General features: G+C 45.1%; 1 protein-coding gene across 4 annotated transcripts in view; it reads left to right on the top strand.

Annotated features, from left to right (window-relative positions):
* Positions 1-216: 216 nt before the first annotated feature.
* Positions 217-12,102, top strand: part of SUSD3 (sushi domain containing 3) — a 50,466-nt gene continuing 38,580 nt past the window's right edge. The window contains exons 1-2 of one of the 4 annotated variants that reach the window (XM_038410192.2): positions 2,353-2,645; positions 3,751-3,902. In XM_038410192.2, coding sequence (XP_038266120.1) covers positions 3,848-3,902 — 55 coding nt within the window. In that variant the 5' untranslated portion in view covers positions 2,353-2,645; positions 3,751-3,847. Of the gene's footprint in view, positions 290-2,298; positions 2,646-3,750; positions 3,961-12,102 lie in introns of those variants that run through there. The other 3 variants (XM_043518455.1, XM_038410191.2, XM_043518456.1) reach the window with 3 other exon arrangements.

Genomic DNA, 12,102 nt, shown 5'->3' on the forward strand with positions numbered 1-12,102 from the left:
CATTGCTATGAACTGTGGTTCTGGAACAAAGCTCTGGCTCAAAAATAACAAAACGGTAAATCACCAGAGTGAGAGTTAATGGTCACAGCAATTAGTCTGGGCCCAGCTCCATATGCTCAGCGATATCGACCGATGCGCCCTTCTGTCCCTGTTGTTCCTGCTATTACATCTGCCTTGCCAAACAACACAACCTGCTGAAGTACTTCGTTTCCAAATCAGCTGCTGATGCCAATGTCAGCAAATCAGAGAGATCACCAAACCCCATGCTTGTCCACTGACAGTAATGTGAGTAAGTAAAGAACCGTCTGTGATCTTTTATTTTTTTTAAAGAGAGAGAGAGAGAGAGAAAGTTGTAGATGTTATGTGAAAGTACTGAATGTTATGGGTTGGTGCCCTATTAAATGGGGTGTGCACAGTGGCAAGTCCCATCCAGATGCAAAGTAAAGTGATCGTGGCACTATCTGTCCAATAAGTTTAACTTCGTAGCCTAATAAAATGATAGAACAAACTTCTGTGACCATATGGTGACACATACGGTGTCAGATCTGGATCCTAGAATATAATGGCATGATGAGCAAGAAGCAGAATTGTTTACAATGAACAAACCATGCCAGACAAATTAGATGGCTCTGCAACACATGAGGATCTCCTTGCAATGGGGAAATTTTCCAGTTGTTGGACCTGCTGAATTTATAACCATGTTGTGCTTGCAGATTGATACAAAGTAATCTCAACATGGCTGAGAATCTAGGCCAATGTATCTTAATGGGTGGTACTTTATACTGTACTAAGAATAACTTGAGGCATCTCACCCTTCCTTCACTGGGCTTCTGTAGGGTGTTAGCTTTAAAACTTGCATTAAATATATACAACGTGGCAAACAAAATAATTGTTCTCAGATGGAAACTTGTTTTGATTTCAGCTTGTATTTGAGAGTACCTTTAGGGAGAGAAGGGTCTGATCTATAATCACTAGGAAAACAGAGCTAGTGGAAACAATGACACAGTCTGTAGGGGTAGCACAATTAGAGGTTATTGCTATGGTGATATGGAACAGATGGGAAATCTTGGTTCCTTCTGAAGAGGTCTTTGAAATAATGAGTCAAGCTGCATCCTTAAAAATCCTCCAATATTCTCCGGCAATGGCCCCAAACACTATTGTAAGTAGTATTGAGATGGCTGATGGCCCATTAAGTTAGGAAAGATGATCTGGTGGTTAAGGCACTGGACTGGAACTCAGGAGATGAGGGTCTGCACAGGCTCCCTGAGAAATGTGGGGCAAGTTACTTAATCTTTGCAACTCAGTTCCCTGTGTGTAAAGTGTTAATAGTGCTTCGTTCCTCCCTCGCTCACCCGTTGTCCACCTTATCTGTTTAGATTGAAGTTCTCCAGGCCAGTAGTATGGGGGCCTCTTGAAACTGGACTGCTCTCAGTAATGACCATTGTTGTCAAGTAGTGCAGGATTGGGTGCATGGATGGTGCCACTCAAGGGGACACGTGCTGAAGTTAAAGACAGCCACAGGCAGTAGTAATGGCTGCAAAGTAAAGCTCCTTGCATAGATACACCGACAACCTTTGTGTGGCCCCTGTGCCTTGCCCCTGCCCTGCAGTCTCCTTTTTCTGCACCTTCCCTTTGCCTCTCATTTGTGTTTGCAGATGTGAGAAGCATCCTCGTGAGTCAAGAAATGCCCATCACCCTGTAGCCACCATCTGCCCTCGCCCTCTGGGCCTGCCCTCTCCTCATCACTAGGGTATCCCAGGGGAAGCAGATGGCGCTTGCCTGCAGCCTCAGCCCCGTCCCGCTCCAGCCGGTCAGCCAGGCCAGGCCCCAGCTGTCGCGTTTGGGGCTTATGTTATCAGTGCCAAGGCCAGGGATTAAGGGTGATTTCCAGGGAAGGGGAGAGGGTCCCCCCGTCGCCAGCTGATCGTCAGGAGCCCCCCTCCTGCCGTCCCAGCACCGGCTGGAAGTTCCGCGCCAGCCACCATCGGGCAAAGAGCCGAGTCTTGGAGCCAGCAGGCGTCCCAGCCCCTGCGGCGGTGGGTGCCCCCGGCTCTCCAGCAGGTCGGGCTGCGCGGGGGAGCTGCGTTCCCAGGCTCTCCCCTGCCTTTATCAGCCCCCCCAAGTAGCCGGCCGGGCGAGGCCAGCGGCAGGGGAGCCGGCTGACTGCAAATCTCCGGCTGCGAAGCCGGCCGGGGACCCCGGAGCGCAAAGGGGCAGGACGGAAGGAGACGCGCCTCCTCCGGTCCGGGCAAGCGGCTAGCCCGGCGGGAAGGGGGAGCGGGAGGGGGTCTGCAGGTGGCAGCCCGCTTCCCCCGGCGGCGGCAGTGCGCAGGCGGCGGCGGGGGGAAGTGAGAGCCGCGGATCGGGGGGAGGAGACCGGAGGGTGTCTGGAGGGGGCGCCCGGGGCGTTGGGGACGGAGCAGCGCGGGCGGGCGCCGCGTGTCCCGCCGGGCAGCGAATCGTTCCGCCTCGCAGGGGCGGCGGGGAGCTGGAGGCGGCGACCCCGGCACCTGCGGGACGAGCTCGCCGGGCGCGAAGGGCAGCCCGGGCGCCAGCCATGCACACGGCCACCGCCTCCGGGCTCGATGTGTCGAGGACGGGCGGGCCCCGGGAGGGCGGGCGCAATGCCCCGAGCAACGACCCAGGTAAGGGAGCGGGGCCGGGGCCGCAGCAGCCCTGCCGAGCGCTGCTCCCGGGGCTGAGCCCGCCGAGGTGAGCGGGTGACTCCAGCCCGGAGTGGTTGTGTGCGCTGTGCCCCCCGGGGGCTCCTGGCTGTCGGGGCCGGGGAGTCAGCCGGGGCTTGCGGGCTGCGGCAGGAGCGGGGAGGGTCGGCGCTGTGGGCGGGGGCACTCACATTGCGGGGGATTCGCCCCGCTCGCAGGAAACGGGGAGCCGCCTCTGAGTTCCGGGCTGTTGGGGTTGTTTTTGAGGGTCACCTTTTGCCCAGCGGGGTCAGACTTCAGCTCTAGCGCGGATTTGAAATGCATCGTGAACTTGCCCTCGGAGCTGCGCGGCGGCTCCAAGCCAGAGGAGGCGAGCAGCTTTTTGAATGTCGATGTGTCCGGACCCCTTTAAATGGCCTTAATTGGCACTGACTTGCCGACTCTCTGCTGTAGCCGTAGCTCAGGTTGCTGGATTTGGGACTCTTAGCTCCAAGGAGGCGAGTGGTGTCAAACGGGGTCAGCAAATAAGCTGGCTTCGTGCAGGGAGAGGATGTGTTGGCAGATGCTCTGAAGGGTCTGCCCCCGCATAACAGTGTGATAGCAACGGGCAGTCCTTGTGGCACCTTAGAGACTAACCAATTTGTTTGAGCAGAAGCTTGCCTGGGCTAGAATCCACTTCACTTAATCTAGCCCACGAAAGCTTATGCCCAAATAAATTGGTTAGTCCCTAAAGTGCCACAAGGGCTCCTCGTTGTTTTTGGTTTCAGAGTAGCAGCCGTGTTAGTCTGTATTCGCAAAAAGAAAAGGAGTCCTTGCGGCACCTTAGAGACTAACCAATTTATTTGAGCATCAGCTTTCCTGAGCTACAGCTCACTTCATCGGATGCTGGAGCTCACGAAAGCTGATGCTCAAATAAATTGGTTAGTCTCTAAAGTGCCGCAAGGACTCCTTTTCGTTGCTTTTGCTGACACAGACTAACAGGGCTACCCCTCTGAAACCTGTCACAATGTTATAGTGCACAGGACAATACTAGACCAAGCTGTAAGGCACTGGGTATCCTAGGAATAACTAATTCCTTTATTCTCAGGCGAGGACCACACCATGATGCAGGCTCCTTGGTCTTTTAAGAAGGGAGTTTGGAGTAATCAGCTTTGCTTCCTGCACTTTTTCAGTCAAAGCCAAAGATGAGCTACAGTTTGGGCCAATGTGAGAGGAGAGGCCTGAGTACTCATTCTGAAGGTGCATCTCTGTTTCTGTTGGTATCACCCCCTACACAGAATTCCTTCTTTCTATGCAGGTAATTATGCTGAGCTTGCACCACTGAACTCAGTGAGCCTTTTGCCACTGACTTCAATGGGTGAAGGATTCATTCCTGTAAGAATTGATCCATCCCTTCTAACCAGCCACCACCATCTCAAAGTTCTTCAGATAAGTGAAAGGGGTTTAAATTAAGTGAGTCTCTGCAGATGACTTGGCCCTAATGCAGCTGCAATTCCATGGTAATCATTTCATAATAGCCTTTTAGTGGTAGTGATGGCTGGAAAGGTTCATGTACGTTGGTGTAATTGTATTGAAAAGCTGTCAAGACTATTCAGATTAAAAGCTTTGAAAAAATTAAGGTGGAATATCAACATAATACAGTTAGAAAGAAAAATGCGAGCTGCTTGCTTGGGACTTGTAAAAGCATGTTCACTAGCAAGATATTTTACAGAGCTGTGATTCCATTTACAATAATCATAGTAATAAATAATGTTGCCTTTAGAGGAAAAATTCTATTCCTAAATCTCTCTGCCTGTTATGATAGTTTTGATTAAATATTCAGTATCAACAACCATTGCCTTGGTTTGCATTACGTTTAACAGCTTGCGTACACTAGACCATATTTTCTATTATTGGGACACAAAGCATACCTGAATGTGTTTAACAAAATGCTGAGCTATTGCATGGAAGTACTAATTAAGGACCTGATCTTGCGGTCTTTACTCAGGCAAAAGGCCCAGCGAGTTCACTTTACTCACTTTGTTATACACTTTTGGTTATGCAATACTGGTATGTTTGATCTGTGCAAGTATTTCGAAGAAACAAACAAACATAAGAGGAATGCACCATGTTTTTAAGCCAACACATGCAGGGCAAGCTGGCTGCAATAACTAACCTTTTTAAGTAGGCTGCTCCAGAAAGAATGTTATTGAACTTTAAATATAATGGAGTGGAATTAAATTATGGTAAAAAGTTTGAAGTCATCTTCTTTGTGTGTGTGTGTGTGTGTGTGTGTGTGTGTCCCATATTTATTTACAATGTGGTGGGGGGCATCTAAGAAATGCTTAGATTAATAGACATGTGAAGATGGGGACATGTAAAGAGTATCGCTTTAAAGGGGAAAGGAATACATTTTCATTGTAATATCAGATTCAAAGATCTATGTTATTAAAATGAAGCAATCTCCTGACAGCTACAGATTGACCTGGCAGAAAATGGAAAATCTAATTTTTCCTTGCACAATGAGTTAGTGGAATAGAATACCTGGTACATGTTGAAAAAAGATTTAAGGCACGAACTAAAGCTCCAATTCTGCAATGTAATCTGATAGCATGGATCCCAGCAGCTGTGCAGAGTCCCTTCAGCTTCAGTGAAGGTTGATGCTAGTGGATCCTGATGCAGGATCTGGCCCTAAAATATTTAGGGAGTTTTACCATTGACTTTAACGGGAGCAGAGTTAGCCAAGTGCTGAGTGCTCTTGAAAATCCCGTCCTTTCTGTTCACAATTCAGCTTGTCCTCAAGAAAGCCATGCTGCACTGATTTAATTTGCTGGTGTGGTTCTAACAGGCTACATTGATGATCTGATTTTAGCATACTGATAGAAATGATCAGACACATTCAGTCCATTTTTTGGTAATGCTTTACATTATGTCCACTACATACGTTTAACCATCCATTAGATTTATTAGAACCATTCATATGAAAAATAACCAAGTTCTAGGAAATGTATTGAGAATTAAGAGCTATGTGTAAATACAGATTGTATTGCTCTGCGTTTATGCTCATTGACTTTTTTGTAAAATTGTATGGCTCTGCTCCCTTCCCCTGGAGTGTCAGGTCAGTTTTGGGTCTTTGCTTTGGGCCCACAATTGAAACATGGCTTGTAGGTGGCTTGTCCCATCATGATCCCGCTCAGATCTTGTGCCAGTGTGGCCCATGGGTGAAATCCTGAACACCCTGAAATCAATGGCAAAACTCCCTTTGACTTCACTGAGCCAGAATTTCACCCCAGAAATCTGGTTCCACCAGGGCGAATCTGGCCTTGAATTAATTAATTGCTTGGTAGCATATAGCACTTACCTGTAGGCTATCAAACCAGCCCATCTTATTGCACTTATGGCAGGCCACAATAAATGTTTTAAACAACAATTTATATTTATTAATGTAGAATACCTGTGTTGACAGTAATACATTTTGTTGCTGTAGTTAATGTCTGTTTCAGGCTGGTAAACTCTGTGTGTGTACTTGTGCACATGTATGCATGTGCGAGTATGTTGTGTAAAAGTTGGTGAGGTGAAATCTATCCCCTGGGCCAGGATCTGGGGCTACTGAACAGTTCCCTTTTCTGCGTGAATTTCATCATGGTTAAATACCGATGTATTGTCATAAAAATGTTCATTGAATTAGCTGACTCTGCCACTGTCTTTAAATCTGCACTAGTGGTTTGGATAGTCAACCAAAAGTTAATTATCATGGACTAGTTGTCATTTAATTCTAAATTATATCTTTATGTGAGACACTTAATTTAAAATGAGACCACATTATTTATGCGGGGATATTTGTAGGAGAAATGATATATGCAGAGTGCTGGTGACAAACTGAGTTCCCCCAGGGCAACTGTTGTACTGTGCAAAATTTTTTTTCCTCTTTCATACTATTGGTGATCATTTTTCATAATGCACAAGTGGCGTGTCTTCATTGTAAACTTCCAGACCACAAATGAGAAGCTGGTGATAATGATCTATGTAGACAAACTCCCTCAGGCATCCCTTTTGCCGTCCATGAGAAAAGTGATGCAAAGTGTCTGTTTGCATTAATATGTTAATGAGAAAAGGCTAAAGAAAAGTTAAGATGTTCATCTACACAGTCTAACTTCTTTAAAAAAAAATTTAACTCAAAGGGAGTTACAGCTCCTCAAAATTCCCAGCAGTGAAGTTCAAACATGCTCTACTTTCTATGATGCTACCTCCCCAGATTTCTGAGTGTAGGATTTTTTGGCACATTTTCTCACCTTGACCGAAAATAGACTCCAGCAGAGGGTCTTACGTTCTCCTTTGTGATAAAATGTTGGGTAGTGGGCTAAGATCCTCAAAAAGTTACTTTAAACCTGAGCTATGTATGTTAGTCTGTATTATACCATTCAGCACAAGAAAAAATGTGTATTACCAGCAGCAGCCATGGCTAGAGCCACACAACAAGGAGATCAAAGTATTGCAAAAACCATGCTGGGGAAGATGCAGAGCACTGTATTACTAGACATATCTATGGAAGGAAGAGTCTGTAATAAAGGGCATAGTGTGTGAAAGAGTGAGGGAGACTGTTCCAGGTACCTTTGCCAAAACTGAGATGGCATCTTTCCCTGACCCCAGTGCTTGTGTGATTAAACATCCACAAACACATTTACCTTTTCCATATCACACTCTGGATTTTTGCCAGGAACAAGTTAATGCTACTTGGAGCAGCATAAATTTATTGTTAGTATTTATACTGGTGGGCAGATATTCACTGTCCTCCCCTCCGATGCCTCCCCAGTTCCTTTGTACTGCTCTGAAAAAGCATCTGGAATGCTGATGTAACTGGCTACCTAGGGAACCTCCTAGTGGAAGGAGCCAATGTAACTGTCCTGCCCCCAGTTTGTGGTCCCTAATGTGGGTGGCATGCCAAGGTTGGGAAAGGGAGCATGGTCAGAGTGCTCCTCTGTTCTGTTGCCCCCTCAGCTGCTTGAATAGCCCGTTGAGGTCTTTTGCAGCCAAACACAGCTCAGAGCAGCCCTGAGGTTGCTGTAAGCTACACCTTGGGCTGATTGCATAGTAGGGGGAGGAGGGAGACATAATGGTGGTTTCTTACCACCCCTGCTGTGCTATGCACAGCACTAGTGCAGCTGAGAATCTGGCACTTTGTTTTTCCAGTGTGGGGTATGCATACTGTACTTTGGCTTTGCCCTGACTCCTCGTGTGTTTCACCAGATCATTCCCTGATTTGGAGTTTGTAGCTCTTTTGTGGATCTTCTGCATGGAACCATTTCATGTTGGAGGTTAGTGTGGCAGCACCCCAAGGAAGAGACTTCAGAGTTTTTGATAGAATTGCAGGCAGGTGTTGAAGTATGTTGGTACCTTAGAAGCCAAGAGAACATGTGCACAGAGGTTTTATGGTTACTCTTCCTTTGTCCAGGAAGAGCAAAGGTAAGCTTGTTCTTCAAAGCCATGAACAACTCTGCTCTGTACAAAGACTGACAAGAGGCTCTTTGCTATTTTCCTGTGATCAGATGATGCATTTGAGTTTGTAGACTCGGGGAGAAAAAGACTCCAGGTTTCTTCTTAACTTCTATTTCCACTGGCCAAAATGTGAGACAACTTGGAATATATGGCTGGTAGTTTCTTCCATTTTTTACTATTGAGAACAACGTAAAATTTTTGATTATATAAGATAAGGAAGTAAAGGTTATAGTATTTCAGCTGATAAGGATGTGGGTTTATCTCCTATGTGACAAGTAGAAATATTACAATTTTTGAAAATGACATAAAATCCTAGAACAGCATAAAACAGAGGTGGACAAGATTTATTAGGTCATCCAGTCCCGTCTCTGCCAATGCAAGATTGCTCCCTGCAGTATATTAGCCAGTGCTTTAGTCTGGTTTAGTTTTAAATTACTCAGATTATACAGGTGAACTACATCTTGACTTCTGAGTTTCAGCTTAGGATGGACCAATTGGTTTGGATTGAAACTTTGAGATTTTAAAAATCTGAAGTCACACAGCTGTACACTTCCTGCTTTTGGTGTCACCAGGAAGATAAAATACCAAAAAACAATTGATTTGGCTGTTCCCATCATGTCAGAACTGGAAAAGTCCTGAAATTCCAAGAGAGAGCCCAACATCACAAGATTTCTAGCCTAAGAGCTAAATCAAAGAGAACTGGATGCTTTTGGTTAAGTATCTAGTGTTAATTTCTGCTCACCTTCCTCAGGCAAGACTCCCATTATTTTCCACATAGACTAAGGAGCACAAGATTCAGCTCTTAATATTTGGGATAAATTATTTCAGTAGAACCCATTCACTCCCAAGCTAATTTCAGCATGGAAACTCTGACATGTTTTTTCTCAACTGCAGTAGCTGATAAGCAACAGTTATTTTACAGATCAGTATTGACTTTATCAACAGATAAGAATAATGCTGAAATGATTTACAGCCTTGCTGGAATACTATCGTACCTTCCATGCTTCCCTTCTTTTGTTTGCTTCTTTTTGTTAGATGACAGACATTTTTAAATGCATAAGCTACAAAATGCAGAACCATTTGCAAAAAGAAAGCAAGGTGCATTCGCTATTGGGGGCAAATAAACAAAACTCCCATTGTGCAGACAAATCTCTGATACAAGTCAGTGGTAGTTTTGCCAAAGGCCCAGATTTTTAAGGGTATTTTGGTGTTGCTGAGTTCAGCATTGCAATGTCTAACTAATTCAGGAGCTTAAATTTCATTACTAAAAAGGATTTAGGCACTTAGCCAAAATCCCATTGGCTATTGATGGGATTTAGGCTCCTAAATCAGGAGTTGCACTGTTGCAATGTTGAGTGCAGGAGAGCCTGAATACCTTTAAAAATCTGGGCCTAAGTGAGTAAGGATTGCACTGTTTGGCTTGTTATTGTCGTTTCCTGGATATGGATTAATACTTGACTGCCATTTTAAAAACGAATTGTAGAATATCCTATTGTATTCTTCTGTCTAAACACACAGACTCGCAGGCCATTTTATGACACTGTTAAAGTCAACAATAAATTAATTAAACAAATCATAAGGGGAAGAACAGTTGGGAGGGATACAGGTCTTCAGTATCTGAAATACGCATTCTGCAAGAAAAGGCAAGGGACAGCTCTGCTTTGGTACAGTAGCTCAGGACACTAGCAGCTTTGTGACAACTAATCTACAATGGTTCACTTTGCTTTTCCTTTTCATGACAGTAGTAAACAACAGTAAGCCGCTTTCAGTTCCTGTCATCTTTCACTAATCCTCATGATCAGGGAAGCTAAAACCTGCATTTATTGGATTATACTGTGAAGCATTTGTGGCTTTGCTTCTCAGGTTTGGAGAGAGATCTCTTGAGATCCATTAATTCCTATTACAGGATCCAGTCCTGCAAGATGCTGAACACCTACAACTCCTGCTAAAATCAAAGGTACTCAGCACCTTGCAGAATCAAGTCCATAAGCAGATCTTGTAAAGATAAAACATTCATCCTCTATGGCTTTTAGCTCAAGTTGCTGTTCGCTTTTAAACCCTTGCACATGCTTAATTCTGTGCCATTTAACAGTATTATTTTCCTACTAACACATGTGCACATGCATTCTCACCACATCCGTATCTATCTAGCTACACACACACACACCCTCCACCGTGAAAAGGATCTGGAATCCTGAAGTCTGACCTCAGCAGTGAAAAAATTTACATAGTCATAAGACTACAGAGAAAATTGTTAAATCGGTCTATTTGGTTAGGTTCTCAATACATGAGTGATTTCTGTCACCAAAATAAATTACATGTTATTGCTAACTAACACTGGTTTCTTCAAAAAAATCAATTATTCACTGACATTTTTGCTGACAATTGCAAATGCTAGGTCACAGTTCTTTAGTACACACCTAGCAGCCTAAAACAGAAAACCAGTTAAAGAGCAGCCTTCGTTGTTCAAAAGCAAAAGGAACCATGCACAGGCCAGTATCCAGCCTGGGAGAGAAGATATAGGCAAAATTCTCAACCCTTGAGCCTGCCTCTTTGCACTACTCAGGTGGCTTAAAGTGGACTCGCCTGACTCTAACTGGACAGCTGAGAATCACCCCAGTTTAGAAGAGCTATCAGATGGTATGTAGTGGTATAACCAGTTCATGCACCTGCTGCCCCTCCTCCCAGTGTAGTGGATGGGAGGGAGCATGTTGGGGGCAGAGTATAGCCTGCCAGGACTGACTCTGTTAATTCTCAGCTGGGGCCCGGAGCCTGTTAGTGTGTGTTGGCACAGCCCCTAGGCTGTTTTAACTTATGTTAGGGCCGGAGCAGTTTGAGAATTAGGGAGCTATAGCCAGTTCCCTGATGTCTCTTCCCACTCCACTCCATGAGGCAGTTTTTGACCAAGGAGAGTGTGGGCTGCAGAATTTTCCTTATAGGGCCCATTCGGCTGGGAACTTTCTGCTTTGCACACAAGTTGTGAGCAAAAGACTGGCAATCCTGAGGTAAAAGGGAAAGACCACTGTCAGAGGCAGAATAGACATCTGGTTTGATGTGTTGTGTTAATTCCTGAATATATGCATTTTACACACCTTTTTAACGTACCACACCAGATAGTCTAGACCTGCCCCTCTCTATTTGGCCAAGTTCCCAGCTGATGTATACTGGTGTCGCTTCATTGAAATCCAATACACTGGTTTATACCAGCCGGGGGTCTGACTCATAATATGTCAAATGCAGATTAAAGCTCTGAAGCCAGGTTCTCTACTGTGCTCAGTTCAGTTGTAAGGAAGGGGGTCATCAGCTGGGGACTCCCCTTCCCTGCCCACAACAGGATCCTGCAATTAAGCCTGCTGGGAGTGACGCGTCGATACTCTGACTCTCTGCTAGCTGGATCTCCATTCCCTTTATAAAGGTAACAGAGCAGGCAAGTGAATCTGTTCCCTCATATATATTTACTACAAAGAATCCTGGTGAATAATAGTCTGTTCTGGGTTTAGGATCAGGCTCTCTTTTCTTCCTCATCAGAGAGCTTTTGCAGGCAGCATTTGAATCCCGCCACTTATATTGCAAATTAAAGGAACCATTGAAACCCATGAAAAAATGGCAAACATCCTGATATTGTTATAGTAACATTTTTTTTATTCATTTCTCCATCATGTGTGCTCAGATAGCAAAGGCTTGAATAGAGACTGGGAATGGATGAGTCATTACACAAAGTAAAACTATTTCCCCATGGTATTTCTCCCTCCCACCCCACCCCCCACTGTTCCTCTGATATTCTTGTTAACTGCTGGAATTAGCCTACCTGCTTGTCACCATGAAAGGTTTTCCTCCTTCCCCCCCCTGCTGTTGGTGATGGCTTATCTTAAGTGATCACTCTCCTTACAGTGTGTATGATAAACCCATTGTTTCATGTTCTCTGTGTGTGTGTATATAAATCTCTCCTCTGTTTTTTCCACCA

This window comes from Dermochelys coriacea, chromosome 7 (assembly GCF_009764565.3).
Source record: "Dermochelys coriacea isolate rDerCor1 chromosome 7, rDerCor1.pri.v4, whole genome shotgun sequence".
Classification (NCBI taxonomy): Eukaryota; Metazoa; Chordata; order Testudines; family Dermochelyidae; genus Dermochelys; species Dermochelys coriacea.